This window comes from Ovis canadensis, chromosome 17 (genome assembly GCF_042477335.2).
Source record: "Ovis canadensis isolate MfBH-ARS-UI-01 breed Bighorn chromosome 17, ARS-UI_OviCan_v2, whole genome shotgun sequence".
Taxonomy (NCBI): Eukaryota; Metazoa; Chordata; class Mammalia; order Artiodactyla; family Bovidae; genus Ovis; species Ovis canadensis.
This window is the reverse complement of record NC_091261.1, coordinates 57320275-57338471: the sequence shown is the minus strand read 5'-3', so window position 1 is coordinate 57338471 and position 18197 is coordinate 57320275. Positions and strand designations below refer to the sequence as shown.

Sequence of the window (18197 nt, the reverse complement as noted above, 5' to 3'; positions counted from 1 at the left end):
CCAGCAGAGCACAACCCATGGGTTCTTAGGGCCCTGCAGGGAGGCAGGAAGACCCCCCCCCCCACAGTTTATTCACCGACCTCCCTCCTTCCATCCATGCAGGGGCCTCCTGAAGGCCTTGCCAGCCCGCTAGTCCAGACCCACCACCATCCTGGCCAATAGCCAGCCTCCTGGGGCAGAAAACAGGCAAGGCCCGCAGCAGAGCCCACGTTCACATATGAAGAGGATCTTCCAGGGCAAGACAGCCACTTTGACCTTCCCACCTGGCTGGGGGGGGGTCTCCTCCCCTTTCACCCAGAGTTCCCATCTGGTTAGGGTCCTTTCCCCTTCTGGAAGGTGCTGAATGATTCCAGGGCAGGAGGATTGCCCCTGTCTGGTCCCGAGGCAGTGCTGAGAGACCTGGCTGATGATGGGTGGGGACCTCAGAGGAGCGGGCATTTGGAGTCTGGGTATTAATTGTGCTGCTGTTGGCAAAGTGCCCTGTACACTTGAGACATCCATCTCCATGGTGCATTTGAGTTGAAGGTCTGAAGAAAGGGGGACATCCTTTCCCAGACCCTTTCCAGAGTACTGGGCCCCAAGGCTCTTAGAGGGGAAAGCCCAGGAGATTCAGATGAGCTGCTCAGCCCTAAGTCAGGGCAGGGCACCTTCCTGCAAGGCCGCTGCAAACAGCCCTCTGTTTGTGTTGGCGGGGCTGCCTGCATCCATTAACCCAATGACTCACCTGGGTTTAGTTTGGAGCCAGAACCAAAGGCAAAATCCCGATGGGAACCCTTCCCACAAGTCTTAAGCCAGCCACCACGCAGAGCTTCACAAACAGTAATTAAGCTTCCCAACTCCTGCTCTGTACATATAATTATGCCCACTTCACACATGGGGAAACTGAGGCAGAGACCTCTGCTGGCTCAGTCTTGGGGATTAGGTCATCTCCCGAGTGATCTTGTCTCAGTGTCTAGCCTGGAAGAAGGGGTCATCCTAGATGAACTGGGACGTCTTTCTCCCAGCCTGGGATCAGGGTCAGCCATCACCTGTTGTAGCCCCGAGGCCACGCCCCAAATGAGAGTCTCAGCAGTGGGGTGGGGCCCCAGGAGAACTGGGCCCCGGGGGTCCTGTCCACAAGGACAGTGACCACTGCCTCCAGCCATATCCATGCCCAGATCTGGAGATTTCCTGGGACTGAAAATTTCCTTTGAAAACAGGGCAATGTTGTTCATTTACTAATCAGTTAAAATTTCTCTAAAACACTGCACAGGCTAAACAAATCATGTGTGTGGAGTGGATTTAGAAACATGTTAACCCTAGCCTTGTTTACGGTAAAGAATCTGCCCTCAATGCAAGAGACCTGGGTTTGATCCCTGGGTCTTAAGGAGGTTCAGCACAGTCTGATGGAAATGTGGTGTGCGCCACATATGTGAGTCTACACATTTTCTAGTTGCCCCTTTAGTTTTTAATTTATCTGCATTGGCCCTTGATCGTGGCAGGCACGGTCTTTCTTTGCGGCATGTGGGCTTCTCACTAGTCGTGGTACTCGGGCTCCAGAGCGCCTGGGCTCATCAGTTGTCCCACAGCATGTGGGACCTTAGTTCCCTGACCAGGGCTTGAACGCACATCCTCAGCTTTGGAAGGCAGATACTTAACCTCTGGACCGCCAGTCAAGTCTCTAATTGCCACTTTAAAAATGGAAAGGTAGGGAGTTCGCTGGTAGCCTAGTGTTAGGATTCCAGGCTTTCACTGCTATGGTTTGGGTTCAATCCCTGGTTGGGGAACTGAGATCTTATAAGCTGCGAGGCATGGCCAAAAAATTAATAAATAAAAAATTAAAAAGTGAAGGTAACTTACAGGTACAATTAATTGTGATAAACTTTTGTTTAACCCAATAATGCAAAATATTATCAGTGCAATGTGAAATCAGTATAAGGACTGCCAATGAGAAGGTTAGGTCCTTGAAATTCTGGGTGACTTTTCCCTTACAGCAGTGCCCCCCAACCTTTTTGGCACCAGCGACCGGTTTCATGGAAGACCGTTTTTCCACAGACATGGGCTGGGGATGTTTTCGAGATGATTCAAATGCATTACATTCATTGTGCACTTTATTCCTATTATGATTACATGGTGATATATAATGAAATCATTATACAACTCATCCTAACGCAGAATCAGTGGGGTGATCAGCACTGGGCTTGTTTTCCTGCAACTAGACGGTCCCTTTGGGGGGGTGGGGGATGGGAGAGCAGTGGGGAGTGGCTGTAAACGCATATGAAGCTTCACTCCTCGCCACTCCCTTCCTGCTGTGTGGCCTGATTCCTAACAGGCCACGGACCAGCAGTGGTCTGTGGCCCGGGGGTAGGCGACCTTTGCCTTAGAGCACATCTTCATCTGGACTAGAACGGTCTCAAGAGAGGGCAATTTGGACAAGTTCCCAAGGGGCCTGTGGCTGCCCTTGGGGACAGTTTGGCTTGAGATTCCCCTCCTATGATTAGTATCTGTGATTGGTATCTTCAATAGTCTTCTCCTCCCCAGCACACTTTGCACCCAGCGCTCAGGTCAGAAATTCCTTTCTCAACGACCCCCGTCTCATCCACCAGGCAGAGAGTATTTCCAAATGTTCCTTGAATACATCTCTTTACATAAATGTCCTCACTCTTTTTGACTTAAACTGTTTGAATGCACGTGTGTTCAGTTGCTCAGTTGTGTCTGACTCTGCGACCCCATGGACTGCAGCCCGCCAGGCTCCTCTGTCCATGGGGATTCTCCAGGCAAGAATACTGAGGTGGGTAGCCACTTCCTCTTCCAGGGGATCTTCCCCACCCAGGGATGGAACCTGAGTCTGCTGCACTGGCAGGTGGATTCTTCACCACTGGCCACCTGGTACCTACTAAATCCACCTTCTGTCACTACACCCTTAGCCCCAAGCCCTTCACAGCACTGCCAGAAGGACCTTTGAAAAACCAACATCTGACCTCATCACGCACACAAATAAGTCTCTCTGCTCCCCAAACATGCTACAAAGCGCCACAAAACTTTGAGACACTGTCTTCATGTGTGCTGTTCCCTCTGCCTTGCATGCCCTTCCCCATTGCTCAGTCTTTGGAATTTCTACCCACTTTCTAAGACTGCTGAAATGTTGCCTTTTCTGGAAAACTCTCTCCTGTCTTCCGAAGCAAAGCATTTGCTTTATCCTCCCAGCCCCCTTTAGGGCTTATCATGTAGTCCTGCACTTGTACATGTATTCTCTCTCTTCCACTACTAGTCTGGGTTATTTGAGCCCTTGCTGTGTGGGGCTGCCAGCTGTGTGGGGCTGCCAGCTGCCTGGGGTGAAGTTGATGTGAACTGCACCCCTAGGGCTGTGTGGTACACAAGCCGTGTAGGTAATGGAGTGTTCTTCATACCAGACACTGCCGTTTGCCTTTACATGTTACCATGGCTCACTGAGTCCTACTATTATCATTCCCATTTTGCTATTAAGCAAACCAGTGCTCAGAGAGGTGAAGCAATTTGCCTAAGGTCACACAGCACTTAAGTGGTAGAGCTAGACTTCAAACCTGGAAATCTTGTTCAACCACTATGTGAGGCCACTTGTGAATTCCTGAATGGCGACAGAGACTATGACTTTGTAATATTCTAACATCATGACTGGCACCCGGAATGTGTCATGTGCTTATTGAGTAAGAACCACAGGACGGCGTACTCCAAGCCTCAGTGCGTGAACTTTTGCCTGCCAGGCTTGTTCTTGTCATCTACATTCAGGACAAATGTTACCTCTGAAGAGATCGTCCCTCACCACTCCATTGAGGTAGTCACCCTCCCCTCACTCAGCGGGCTCCCATATATCACAGAGTTAGGACAAAGTGCAGGAAGACTGAAGAATCTGCCCAAAGACATAGGCAAATAGAATTGTGTGTCTCTGGGATCAGCCTCCTGCTCCAAGAGCCAGCAAAGGCTTTCTCTAAAGGTCGAGATACTTTACACCTTTCAATCTGGAGGCAACAGACTCTGTTGCCATTACTAACCCTCATTATCTTCGGAGTATAGTCATCTGCAAAATGTCAAGGAGTGGATGTGTTTCATAAAACGTTATTTACAAAAGCAGGCATTGGGTGGACCAACTCCTTGCCAACTCCTGCCTCCCCTAAGGAAATAGTTTTCGTATAAATAAAAGAACCAGCAGACAGCTAGCACTGCATTTAAACATTATCCTAAAATATAGGGCAGAAGCATTTTATACAGAGGATTTGTTCATGAAATCTTGCCTTTTGCAAATCTGCTGCATAATTCAAGGCTAATTTTTGCAAAGAAGTACATATTGAGAAGGACCTTTTCAGTATTTCTAGCTCAAAGGGGTCAGAGCTGCAGCTGTAGAGTAAATACAGCTCAATATTAACTTAATCTGCCAGGTTTTACATGATTGGATTTTTAAATTGAATTTTAAAATTGGAGTGTGGGTACTACTATATATAAACAACCAACGAGGACCTAGTGTATAACATGGGGAACTCTGAGCAATAATCTGTAATAACCTCTGAGGGAAAAGAATCTGAAAAAGAACAGTTGTGTATGTATGTAAAACTGCATCACTTTGCTGTACACCTGAAACTAACACAACATACCCCCAAAAATAAAGCAAAATAAAACACGGGTGTAAATGACATTCTTCTCGGTTTTGTTTTAGTGAATCTCTATTTTTCCTTTCTATAACACCCTTGTTGAAATTCACATGATGTGAATTTACACAAAAGGCAGCCACATGGCATCTGCCCCTACCCCCTCATGCAGGCATATGTGTGTGCATGGGTACACGCAGCTGCTCCAGTTGTGTCTGACTCTGCAACTCTGTGGATTTCAGCCTGCCAGCCTCCTCTGTCCATAGGATTCTCCAGGCATGATTACTGGAGTGGGTTGCCATGCCCTCCTTCAGGGGATCTTCCTGACCCTGGGATCGAACCCAAGTCTCTTAAATCTCCTGCATCGGCAGGTGGGTTCTTTACCACTAGTGCCACCTGGGAAGCCGGTCTCACCACCCCCCACCCCTGGCCATAAGCTCCCCAAGAACAAAATGTCCTCTTCCTACCACCGCTTTCCTCCCTGTGGAGGTCCCATGTAGGGTGTGTGGCAGGCACTCAACACAGGCACGTGCACGCACGCACACACACACACACACACACACACAGTGATCTGAATGGAGGATCTAAGAGCAATTCAGGAAGGAAAAAACTTCAACTGTAGCCGTGGTGATTTCAGAAAGATGTTGGTGCTTTCTGATTACAAGGAATATTGAACGCTTCAACTTCTGGTAGTTCTGCAGTCTTTTTCCCTGAAACTCTATGCGAGTTTGTTTTCTAACAGCCATTCATGTCAGATGGCATGAAGACCCAGTCAGGCAGGAAGCACAAGGAGGCAGCTGAAAATATTCCCTACCTCTTTCCAAACTTAGGATCCAGGATCTGAAATTTCCTTCTCTACAAAGTATTTGCCTTTCTTTCTTTTTTTTTTTTTCCCCAAACTGCACAAAGCTCTAAAAATTCACATGTCACCATGGCCTCGTAGCTTAATAAACCACATCAAAAGCATTTTGCAATGATGCTTCTTCCTCTATGAAACCTGAAGCCATAAGTGGACCTGCTATTAGGCGGGTAATTAAGCCGCTCCCTGGGCCCAATGGATATGCATTCAAGCTGCCAAAAGATGATAAAACTCGTGCCTTCCTCAGTGGGATCCTCTGGGCCTGATTACCATGTTCCCCCAGATACCTTGCTTCAACAGTGAGCGCAGTCAGGGAGATACCAGCATGTGAAACTCGGTTTCAAGCACACCCTTTCAAAACCCAACCGACTCCAGCAAGCAGCTTACCAAATAGCCATGAGGGAGACCAAAAACACAGCTTTATACTGTGCTCCCTGAGGAAAAACCAGCCACTGCAGTCAAAATGCTGCCTGCTTCAGCTGGCCTCTGAGAAAGCAAAACAGACCCTACAGATGCCTGTCTGACCCTGTCCATCTTCCCTGCCGCCCAGGCAGAGCTCTGTTTGGGTAACTGCCCTCCTCCACAGGACTCCAGGGCTGCATTCTGGTGGTCTGTGCCACTCACCAGGCTCTTATTTCCCCAGCCTCGACCAAAGCATCACCCTTTGAAATCCCAGATAGAGGAAACTTCTCCAGTTTAAGCCAGTTCCAGCTGAGTTCTGTCACTTGCTAAGGAGATGCCTAATTAATGCAATGAGAAACAAATGCTCTAACACTGTGTGTGTGTGTGTGTGTGTGTGTGTGTGCGTGTACATGCACACGCTCAGTCACCTCAGACTCAGACCTCATGGACTGCAGCCCACCAGGCTCTGTCCATGGGATTCCCCAGGCAAGAATACTGGAGTGGGTTGCCATGCCCTCCTCCAGGGCATCTTCCCAACCCAGGGATTGAACCTGCATCTCTTGTGTCTCCTGCATTGGCAGGCAGGTTCTTTACCACTAGCGCCACCTGGGAAGCCCAGTCTAATACTAACAGATACTTATATCTATGGGTGCCCCATGCTAGTTACCATGATGTTTTTTTCATGAGTCATCTCATATAACCCTCTCCATTTTGAGGAAATAACTCCCATCTTATAGATGAGGAGGCAACACTCAGAATGATTTAATAACCTATCTAAGGGGGTCGGGGAACACACCATTTGCTGGAATGAGCTTTCAGGATCTTTATGCAAACTGGAGTAAGGGGCAGAAACAGATCCAGGCCAGGAGGAATAACTTGGGAGTAAGGTAGGGGCTGGACTGCAGCCCCTTCCCCTCCAAAGCTAAGTGACTTTGTGCAGGTCACATCTGCATACCTGAACAGGGTACTGATGACCCCACTTGGATGTCATACAAGCAAACCTGGGATCTCCTGACCCCAAAGCCTTCTGACCAGTGCATCAGTTAGGGCCGAGCCAGAGAAATGAAGCTTACAGTAGGAGATAGAGACTTATTGTAAGGCAACAGCCTACATGATTTTGAGGGCTGCTGGCTGGGAAAGCTTGAAATCCACATAGCAGGCTGGAAATCTTATTCTTATGATTTTTCACCTCTTTGGATGAGGCCCACCCACATTATTGAGGATAATCTCCTATACTTAAACCCAACTGATGAGGAATTTCCTGTGGTCCAGTGGCAGGACGGTGCTTCCACTGCAGGGGTCATGGGTTCAACCCCTGGTTGGGGAACCAAGATCCCACATGCTATAATATGGCCAATAAAATAAAATAAATAAACTCAACAGATGGTGACCACTGATCACTTCTATTAAAATACCTTCCTAGCAGGTTTTTCTGAAACCTCTGGATGCAGGTTTCATTGAAAAGCAGGGGATGATAGCCTGGCCCAGTGGACCAGTGGATTTCAAGCTTGCCTAGCCAGCAGCCCTCAAAACCATGTAGGCTGTTGCCTTACAATAAATCTCTTTCTCCTACTATAGGTTCCATTGCGCTGGCTGCCTCTAACTGATACAGTGGTCAAAAGGTTTTGGGGTCAGGTGATTGGAGAGCCCAGGTTTGCTTGTATGACATCTGAGTGGGGTCATTAGTACCCTGATCAGGTGAGCAGATGTGACCTGCACTCAAGTCGGCCGTCTCAACCACCTGCGATTTCTCTTTTCACCGTGTCACAGGCATTGGGCTGCTAGGCTCTCTGGTCACTTCTCTCCATCTGTGGGCGTGGCCCAGACTCGTCTGGCTTCCCCTTCTTGTCCCAGTGTAATTAGTTAGATGTGACACTAATCACACATAAAGCAAGCCCTGCTAGCATTTTTTTTTTAACCCTCCTGAAGGATCTATAAAATCTACTCCTTCCTTCCCGTCCCATCTTGTAAGCTCTGGCATCTGGGCTCTTCTGCTTCTACTATCAGAGGCTGAAGGGCAATGGAAGGGAGTGATGGGGAGCCTGGCTTCAGGGTCTGCTTGAGGTCTTTAGTCTTCTGTCTGAGTGACTTAACCTCTTGGAACTTTAGTTTTCTTCTCCGCAGAATGGAGATAACAATAGTCCCAACTAAGTGGGGTTGTAGCCAGGATGAAAAATGTCAGAGTTTCTAAGGGGCTGAGAACAGTGCCTGGCCAGTGGTATGTATTCAATAAACAGGGGTCGCCATGGTGATTGGGAAGTTGAGGATGCTTCTCTGGCTCACTCACTTCCTCCTGGTCCAGGCGGCATCTCTCCAGCCTTAGTCCTTGTGATGCAGCCATCCAGAGCCTTCCATTGCAGAGGGCATCTCAGGACGGACCAGTCCTTCCCACTGCGTACATCCAAGGGAAAAGGACGGGAGAGGTTCCTCAACATCTTGAAATTATTTTCAATTTGTTAATATTACCTAGTCTTTCAAGAATGAAGGAAAAATAATATTTTCTAATATTCAAGAAAAAAAACTGAGGCTCCTCTTTCAGCTGCAACTTCAGGGCCAATCCAGCTTTCTGGGTCCCTCTTCAGCATGTAGATAGGTCAGGAGCAACTTCAGCATCTCCCAGCCATTGAGAGGGGCATGGCCTTTTGTGCAGGATGTCAGTGTGGAAAAAAGTCACCCTTAGAATTATTGAAGAAACATGTATCAGGCTTGGTTCTTGGTTCTGGAGCTGCAGAGAGGATCGAGTTTGGAAATTCAGCTTCAAAATTAGATTTTGATCAATATAAAATAAAAAGTTAAAATAATTTAAATATCTCTTCAAAAATATTAGATTTTGAATATGTATATGGATTTATGTATGTATATTAATACTATACAATTAGATTACATATATAATACATGTATATTAGACAGAAGAAGAGAGAGAAAGGGAGACAGACCAATCAGCAGACAGACACTATCAGAACAGAGAATCTTTATTCTTCAAGTCACCATTCTCAGCTACGAGAACAGGCACAAAGAACTTCCCAAGTGTTATTTTAGAGGAAAAAAAGGCGGGGGGGGGGGTGGGTGTTGAAATGTATGCAGGGACAGAAAAAGTATCTTCTCTACCCTATTCTGGACCTTAGAGAAAAATGGGATTTTGCATTTGAATTGTCATTTACAAGGAGGAGAACAGAGCAGGTGATCTGAATGAGTTTCTTTTCTTGCAGCGAAATACACAAGGGAAACTTGAACTGTTTCTGAAAGCAGCAGAAATTCATCACTGAGTTTCAGATCTAGGCTGGAGGGAAAGGAAAAGCAGCCATCCTGGAAAGAGATCTGCAGCAGCTGAAGGTGCTTCCAGGGGGAGGAGGGACTCCGCAGCTGTGTCGCCAGGCCCACCCCCATCGTTGCTTCCAACTTGTCAGCTGCTTATTCCTGGCTAAATTCAAGAAAGAAGCAGGAAGCTATGAGTGTTAGCAGTTCACTCTGGAAAGCAAAATCCTCGTAAGTGAAGGATGCTCATAATGGATGCTATTGGCAAACCATCTTGCCTTCGAACCGGTGAGAACAAAAGAAGAATTTAACAAAGAAAGTCAAAAGGCAACTGACCAGAGAGTTTATACACCGGCTAATCCCAGTGCCGGACACTGTTTGAAGTACTTTATGAGTTGCCTCACTTAATCCTATCCCAGATCATATAAAGGAGGTGTTGGTATTATTCTCATTTTATAACAAAGTTCAGAGAGGTTAAGTAACTTGCCTGAGGTCACACAGCTGAAGACAGGGGTAAATCAACCCAGGAACCTCCCACATGGTATTTCCTCCACTTTTTCTTCACTGTTTGTGACCCTAAAGAATCCCTTCAAACGCAAGAAAGCGGAACATCAAGATGATAAGAAAGTGGCCAATGCCTTCCAATTCAGGAGGAAAGGAAAAAGGCCATAAACCAGGCCTTTATCCTTTTACTGGGCACTGACATGATACCTAAACAGGGCCTTTTCTGAGAGTCCTGAGTTTCTGTGCACCAGAGGCAGAAAGGGCAGTGGAGAGAGTACAGAGTCCCCTGCCTGGTTTTAAATCCTGACTTTGTCCCTCATCTGCCACGTGGCCTTGGCAAGTTACTCTTAGACTCCCACACTTCAGTTTCTCCTCTCAAAAATGGGAATCTTCCTACAACCTGCTTTATGGGGTTACATGAGTCATTTCACATAAAAGGCTTAGAACAGTGCCTGGCATGGGTCAAACGCTCAGTTTCCACTCTTATTAGCACTTCATTGCGTTTAGTCGCTAAGTTGTGTCCAACTCTTTTGTGACCCCATAGACTGTAGCCCGCCAGGCTCCTCTGTCCATGGGATTTCCCAGGCAAGAATATTGGAGCTGGTTGCCATTTCCTCCTCCAGGGGAACTTCCCAACCCAGGGATCGAACCCGTGTCTCCTGCATTGGCAGGTGGATTCTTTACCACTGAGTCCCCTGGGAAGACCTAGCATTTAATTGACATACGATTGTTGGCTTGTATTATTTTAGTTCTGACACAACATGTCATGGCCCCCACCCCCTGTTCACAAATGTTACGCCCTGTTGTATCCTTGATGGTGTTCTTGCCTTCCATAGGGGCTCTCTTGCCATCACTGTGATAGCCGCTGTGAACCCAGCGCTTGTTGACATAGCTCTAAAAGCCTCCTGGTGTATTATAGCAGCATCCTCCCCATGCCCTGTGAGGTTGCAACCCCACCAGTGCCCATTTTTCAGGTGAGAAAACTGAGGCATGATGACAGGAAGGAACTCTCCCTGGGTCGCCGGGCTACAACTTGCGGGTAGGGATTCAGACTCCGATCTTACACAGTCACCACCACAAGTTAGGGGTACCGACGATTTGGGCCAAGTGGTTTCAGATTCAGCCGATGTCAGGGCGAAATCAGGAGGCTGGCTCTTTTTCCCTTTTTTAAAGGCAGGACCAGGCTTCTGAGTGCCCCTGCTTTGTCCCTGAAGGGAAGGTTTCCTCATCTTATCTGCCTCCCTCACCTGTGCTGGGGCAGCAGCCTGGGGTGGGGAGGGGGCGGAGCTGACCTCTTTCTTAGCATCCCTCCTCCAGACAGGCGCAGTGAAAGGGTCCCAGGGTGGAGGTGCAAAGCAGAAAGGAAACAGATGGGAAGGTGAGTAATTAAATCAATATATACCAAGCAGCCAAGGGAGAGGGAAAAAGAAGCAAAGTAATTATGTCCAAAAATGAAGTTTGAGCTCGAACGTCGTGCATTCATTTCCAAAACACTGTTTCTTAAAGCTGTTTGGAATATAAATGCCAAACAAAATAAAACACACCCCCTCCCCAACACACGCATGCACGCACACATACAAGAATGCTCTTTTGTTTCATTTTTCTGGAATGCTGTGATTTTTCTTTCTGTAGACTTCTTCCCCCTTCCTCCCCCCTCAAAGCAACTCCTTACAGAATTACAGGTTTAAGTACTTTTGATAGGGGCCAGTTCTGTCAGAGGCAAAGGGTCAATTTGTTTGTATTTTACAGCAGACATGTGCTAAGCCTTTCCTATATTTTAAACAGATAATGTCCTTGTAATTTGGAAGCACTTACATGGAAGGCGGGCTTTGTCCCCTCTTTCAGTGTGTGTGTCGCTCTTGCCTGTCTCTGTTGAGATGAAAAAGAAATACTGTATCTTTAAATTAGGAGGCACTGAATAATGAATCTTGGGCAGTGAAAAGGCTAATGCCATGTGGAGGAGAAGGAGTTTAATCTAATTTAGTTGGAGGGTGTCTGTCTGCAGTGTTGTTTTTTGGAGTGTGGGAATAGAGGGGTAAGCTGTCCCCTTGAATGGTCCCTCCAGCGCCAGAAGCAGTGGGGAGCCGCGTAGACGCCAGTGATCCAAAGCCGGGCCTTGAAAGGGGGATTAGAGACAGGCTGTGATTTGCAATTCACACTAATGCACCCTGTGGAACCTTTGGTAATATTTCAAACCACATTTCAAGGGAAGTGGCCTTAAAATCGCTGCCTAAATTGTATTGGAGCAACAGAGGACCCTCCAGTCATCCGTTTTATGATGTGGATGCTCTTCTGTTTGTTTCTTGCCGCCCCGCCCCCACCCCAACATCCTCCATCGAGTGTTTTTAGGTGGAATGAAAAACTTTGTGGCCGGTGAATTTGCCGCAGCTTGTGTGGCTTCTGGGGTGGTACACGCTGTGTGTTTCCTTTAGTAAGTATCCCTTCGGATGACCAAAGGTATTTTCTCCTAGGAGAATAATGTGGGGTGGGGGTGGGGGGAAAAGAGCACGCCTGCTTGCTTAGAAAACAGAATTCTCAGTGCCTGGTTTTTGTTTTTTGTTTTTTCCTCCTAAATCTCATAATAAGCTTCTGCACAAACATAACCCAAGATGAAATCAGGGGAAAAGGCACGTTTTGGTATCAGAGATCCCTCTACATGTCAGACCATTATTAGCATCGCATTCTTACTTGAAAGGAGAATCGGAAAAGTGCTGATGAAATACAAATATTGATGATAATAGAGGATAAAAGAAACATCAGACTCATTTTACCTGATCATCAAATGCCACTGTGCTGAGAGAGATGCTCCAAGCCAGAGTTCCTAGAAAAACAGATCACCTGAACCACTTTCTACCTTCAACCCTACAACACGCTTCTCTTTCTTTTCCTAAGCTGTGCTGATAGTCTACAAGTTTACTCTTGTAATTAGCTTGTAACGTGCTAAGTCTACGGTTTAATTTTTCTCTACTGTTGAAAGAGTCAGTACTTGTTATCTTAAAGAGATTACTGTGGGTTTTCTTGAATCTCATTTCAGAACATCTCACACATTGCTCATCATTTCCACTGACTATAACATCTTAAGAGGAAATACAACTTTGATTTTTAGCAATATTCTTAAGTTCTTTTTGACTTTGTAATTTGCTAGGTGATAAAACTCTGCCTCTTTCTCAATCTCCTTCCATCCAGAAATACTTAACTCTCGGTCAAAATACTGCCTGACTGCTGAAATCATGTTCCTGTACAAAAACCTTATTCTTTTTCTGGGCAAACATTTGCAAGAATTTGAAGGTAGTTAATGTTTAAGAGTGTCTCTCCCATATACATATATTTTTAGATAGTTGGTGTGTAAAACATATACATATATATTCCTTGTCCTTGCATGTTATTTGAAATCATGTTTAATTATAAAGTTTCATTAAAAACCTTTGCTCAAAATTTTAGAGGCCTAATAAGATTTCCATTAATTTAAACATATCACCATTCCCACGACAGCCCCAAATGCTTTCTTTTCCCCCTTTCATCCATGGTTAAATATGTAAATAAAATGTCTAAAGTCATTCTTCAAAGAAGACAAAAGAAAAAAGAGCTGAGGGGAGAGACAGCCATAAAATTCCTCCCAATTCTCCATAACATTTGCCAGAGGGGGGCCAGTTGCCAGCCAGAGCTGAGCAGCAGGGAACCCCGCCGCTCCTTAGAATCACACATCTCAAATCCCACACACAGGAAAAAAAATAAAATAAAATATCTTTTCAGCTGGAGCCATCAAAAGGGCCTTTTCATTTATTAGTTACAGAGTTATCTTGCAGTTGGTGATTTCTCAGAGCCCTCATTTTTCGATCATAATGTCTATTTGTTGGTTTCCATCTCAGCTGGGCAGAGAGAAGCACTTCTGCAGAATTTTTTTTTCTTCTAAAAAAAGGAGAGAAGAAAGCAATCTGAAGTGGTTATAGCGAAAATAATGGGTCTGAACATGGCTGAATTAAAACAGCACATAAAAGATCAATTAGGAGATGGTTTCTCAAATAGCTCACACCCCTGGCTCTTGGTATTTGGCACTGTCAGTGACTCTTCCCCATGTCTATTTTCAGAGTGTCCGAGGGAAGGAAAAAGAAGGAAAATGATATCCAAGGCAGGAAACTGGCAAGAAAAATTCTGAAATCTTTTCAATGAAAAGGTTAGGAGAATAGCTCACTAGATTTAAAAAAAAAACACACACACACACAAACACAACTATCTTAAGGAAAATGACAGCCTTTAAAAAAAGCATCTCGGAGAAACAATCCAGCTGAAGGCAGCTTGTTCTGACTGCATTAGCGTTTATTTACCTCGACCCTATCCCCCCCACTTTTTTTCCCCTCTTTCTACCTCACTCCCCACCTCCTCACACCTCACAGGGAGATCCAGGGACACTAATTCAGTGCCGGGTGCAAATTCCCAGCCTCGTTCTTCTCTGTTTGCTGAATGGATGGATGGATATAATAAGTGGGTATGTTTTAGGTTTAGAGTTCTCCCAAGTTTCTTATTAGATGTAGAATCATACGACTTGTTTCAAACAAAAGCCAATATTCTAAAAAAGCCTTTTCAGAGGAAGCGCCCCACTTCTGCCACCGCTGACAAAAAGCTTCCCAGGGGACGAGCGACTGGCAGGAGCATCTCCTTTCTGGGCGCTTCCTAGAAATAACCGGGAAACCCGCAGCGCCAGCCGCTCCTGCAAAGCTGGGCGGGGGCGGGGGAGGGGTGCTGTGGGAGTGGAGTGAGCAGCACCGACCCGCAGGGATGTCTCTGCGAACCGCACATCCCTCCAGAGTGCTAACCTCAGAAAGGGAGGAAGAACAAGGAGACCCCTGCGCACGGCGCCGGCTTCTCTGACCTCTACTCCGGCTCGGTTAAGTCCTCCGACGGACCCCTCTATGCGTGGTCCTGGGAGTTTCAGGGAAACTTTCAAAGATCCCGACCTCGAGGGCGTCTAAGAGGAGAGAGACCGGCCACCTCCGAGGGGTACTGCTTACTGAAGGGTTAATACGGGAAGCCAGGTGAAGCGCTTCTTTGGAAGTGGGGCGTGGGCGTCCGCGCCCACCGCGCCCGCCCAGGTGCGGGTGTGTGTGGCCTAAGTGACTGTCCCGAACTCGCCCCCATTCGAAGGGCGTGCTCTAAGGGCACTGGGCTGGGACACTCCTTCCCCACTTTTTAAGGAAACTGAGCGAGGCATGGGCGTCTCCCCTTTCCCGGGGAGTTGGGGACCCTCGGAAAGAGCTGAGTCAGCGCCCTCCCACCAACTCCACAGCATCCCGCGGGTCCGCAGTCAAGGAGAGAGCAGGCCGGGCAAATCACTCGCCAAATAATATAAATACCCGACGAGCGAATGACTTCCTATAATAAATAAACTCAGCCGCCTAGAAGAAATTACCAGGCCTGCCTGGAGCGAGGCCCCTCAACTCAGCGGCTCTGGTGGGGGCGGGGGGGTCACCCTTCTACAAACCAAGCCCCCGGCTTCCAGAGGCCGGGGGTTGGCGGGGGGGAGGGGGGGAACCTCAGATTCCCAGGAAGCTGCCCGCCCTTCCTCCTCCCCGTCTTCGCGGAGACCTCGGAGCAGCGGCCCTAAAATCTAGATTCCCAGAGCCCCTCCCCCTGCCCTTAGCGCTTCTCTTTGAAATTTCAAAGAGACCCCCCTCCCCGGAGCCGGAGCCCTGACGCAGGCCTGGTAACTCCGCAGCCTCGGGAAGGTGCGGGCAGCTTTACAAGCTAAGGGGCCACTTTATGGCCGAGGCCATAAAACGCAAATCCCACCTCGCTTTGAAAGCTCCCTCGGCCCGGGACCCACCATAAAAATCAGAGGAGATAAGCCCCTAGCCTGACTTGGACCAGCCCACCCCTTCCTCCGGCCTGTCTCCGAACTTCCAGTAACCCCGGCGCCCTTGGGCTGCGGAGGACGAGGCCGGGGACGCCCCGAGAAAGGGAGCGCAGGCGGGGAGGCGACGAGAGGCCAAGTTGGAGGCTGGCGCAGAAGGCGAAGGAGCAGCGGGCGGGACGCACGAGAGGGCGGCGACGCGGGGCCCGGGGCCGGGGCGGCGGCAAGATCTGGGGGCCGGGCGCTGCGCTTTCTCATGCAAAGCAGCGGCGGGGCGGGGCGCGCGGCCCGGGGGCGGGGCCTGTCAGCGCTTGGCTTTTTTCCACTTTGCCTGTTTGTGAGATTGCTCAGCCCGGGACCGGACTCCGAACCGCTGCGGGCCGAGCCGGGCCGAGGCCGGCGCGGGGAGGGCGGAGCCGCCGCGAGTCGCCGGCCCCGGTGCGCCGCGCTGCCCGCCCTCTCCGCTTGCTCCCACGAGAAGCCAAAGTTTGCGGCGGCGGCGGCCGTGAGTTGCAGCCCGCGCCGAGTCGCGCGCCGAGAGCTGCGGGGCTCCTCTCGCTTCCTGGTATTGTTCGCAAACTTTGCTCCTCTCTTCAGCGGCTCCACCTCGGCGGAGGCGGGCGCGGAGAGCGGGGCCGGGGGGCGCTGTGCGCACCGCTCGGGCGGGGCTGGGCTGAGCAGGGCGGGCATGGGCGGGGGCCGGAGCGGGGACGAGGAGCCGGGGCCGGCAGCCCGAGCCTGGGAGCGGCTGCTCTGAGGGCGGCGGATCTCCCCGCCGGGGCACCTCCGACGCCACCATGCAGCGTCCGGGCCCCCGCCTGTGGCTAGTTCTGCAGGTGATGGGCTCGTGCGCTGCCATCAGCTCCATGGACATGGAGCGGCCGGGCGACGGCAAGTGCCAGCCCATCGAAATCCCGATGTGCAAGGACATTGGCTACAACATGACCCGCATGCCCAACCTGATGGGCCATGAGAATCAGCGCGAGGCCGCCATCCAGCTGCACGAGTTCGCGCCGCTGGTGGAGTACGGTTGCCACGGCCACCTCCGCTTCTTTCTGTGCTCGCTGTACGCGCCCATGTGCACCGAGCAAGTCTCCACCCCCATCCCCGCCTGCCGGGTCATGTGTGAGCAGGCCCGGCTGAAGTGCTCCCCGATCATGGAGCAGTTCAACTTCAAGTGGCCCGACTCCCTGGACTGCAGCAAACTCCCCAATAAGAACGACCCCAATTACCTGTGCATGGAGGCGCCCAACAACGGTTCGGACGAGCCCGCGCGGGGCTCGGGCATGTTCCCGCCGCTCTTCAGGCCGCAGCGACCCCACAGCGCGCAGGAGCACCAGCTGAAGGATGGGGGGCCGGGGCGAGCCGGCTGCGACAACCCGGGCAAGTTTCACCACGTGGAGAAGAGTGCGTCGTGCGCGCCGCTCTGCACGCCCGGTGTGGACGTGTATTGGAGCCGCGACGACAAGCGCTTCGCGGTGGTCTGGCTGGCTGTCTGGTCGGTGCTCTGCTTCTTCTCCAGCGCCTTCACCGTGCTCACCTTCCTTATCGACCCAGCGCGCTTCCGGTACCCCGAGCGCCCCATCATCTTCCTGTCCATGTGCTACTGCGTCTACTCGGTGGGCTACATCATCCGCCTCTTTGCGGGCGCCGAGAGCATCGCCTGCGACCGGGACAGCGGACAGCTCTATGTCATCCAGGAGGGCCTGGAGAGCACGGGCTGCACCCTGGTCTTCCTGGTCCTTTACTACTTCGGCATGGCCAGCTCCCTGTGGTGGGTGATTCTCACCCTCACCTGGTTCCTGGCCGCGGGCAAGAAGTGGGGCCACGAGGCTATCGAGGCCAACAGCAGCTACTTCCATCTGGCCGCCTGGGCCATTCCGGCCGTGAAGACCATCCTGATCCTGGTGATGCGCCGGGTCGCGGGGGACGAGCTGACCGGCGTCTGCTATGTGGGCAATATGGACATCAACGCTCTCACCGGCTTCGTGCTCATCCCCTTGGCCTGTTACCTCATCATCGGCACTTCCTTTATTCTCTCCGGCTTCGTGGCCCTTTTCCACATCCGGAGGGTGATGAAAACGGGTGGGGAGAACACGGACAAGCTCGAGAAGCTCATGGTGCGGATTGGGGTCTTCTCCGTGCTCTACACGGTGCCGGCCACTTGTGTGATTGCCTGCTACTTTTATGAACGCCTCAACGTGGAGTACTGGAAAATCCTGGCCACGCAGCACAAGTGCAAAATGAACAACCAGACTAAAAACCTGGACTGTCTGATGGCCACCTCCATTCCCGCGGTGGAGATCTTCATGGTGAAGATTTTCATGCTGCTGGTGGTGGGCATCACCAGTGGCATGTGGGTCTGGACATCTAAGACTCTGCAGTCCTGGCAGAACGTTTGCAGCCGCAGGTTCAAGAAAAAGAGCCGGAGAAAACCGGCCAGCGTGATCACCAGCAGTGGAATTTACAAAAAAGCCCAGCATCCCCCCAAAACCCATCTGGGGAAATATGAAATCCCTGCCCAGCCTCCCACCTGTGTGTAAATGGGGCTTGGAGGGATGGCAGGATTGGAAGACTTTCCCAGAGAGGATTCAGTGGCTGTCAGAGCCAAAACATGGTGCTTTTCTCCGTTGGTTGGTTGCTTGTTTTTTGTTTTTTTTTTTTTTAATAAAAGTTAAAAATAAAAAACAAAAATAAAAAGTTTTTACTCTGAAATTCAGGATGCTGT

General features: G+C 49.7%; 1 protein-coding gene across 1 annotated transcript; it reads left to right on the top strand.

Annotated features, from left to right (window-relative positions):
- Positions 1 to 15812: 15812 nt before the first annotated feature.
- On the top strand, positions 15813 to 18184 carry FZD10 (frizzled class receptor 10). The gene has a single exon (XM_069557013.1). It carries the CDS (start codon positions 16267 to 16269, stop codon positions 18010 to 18012), a length of 1746 nt encoding a protein of 581 aa, XP_069413114.1. The 5' UTR covers positions 15813 to 16266; the 3' UTR covers positions 18013 to 18184.
- Positions 18185 to 18197: the final 13 nt, after the last annotated feature.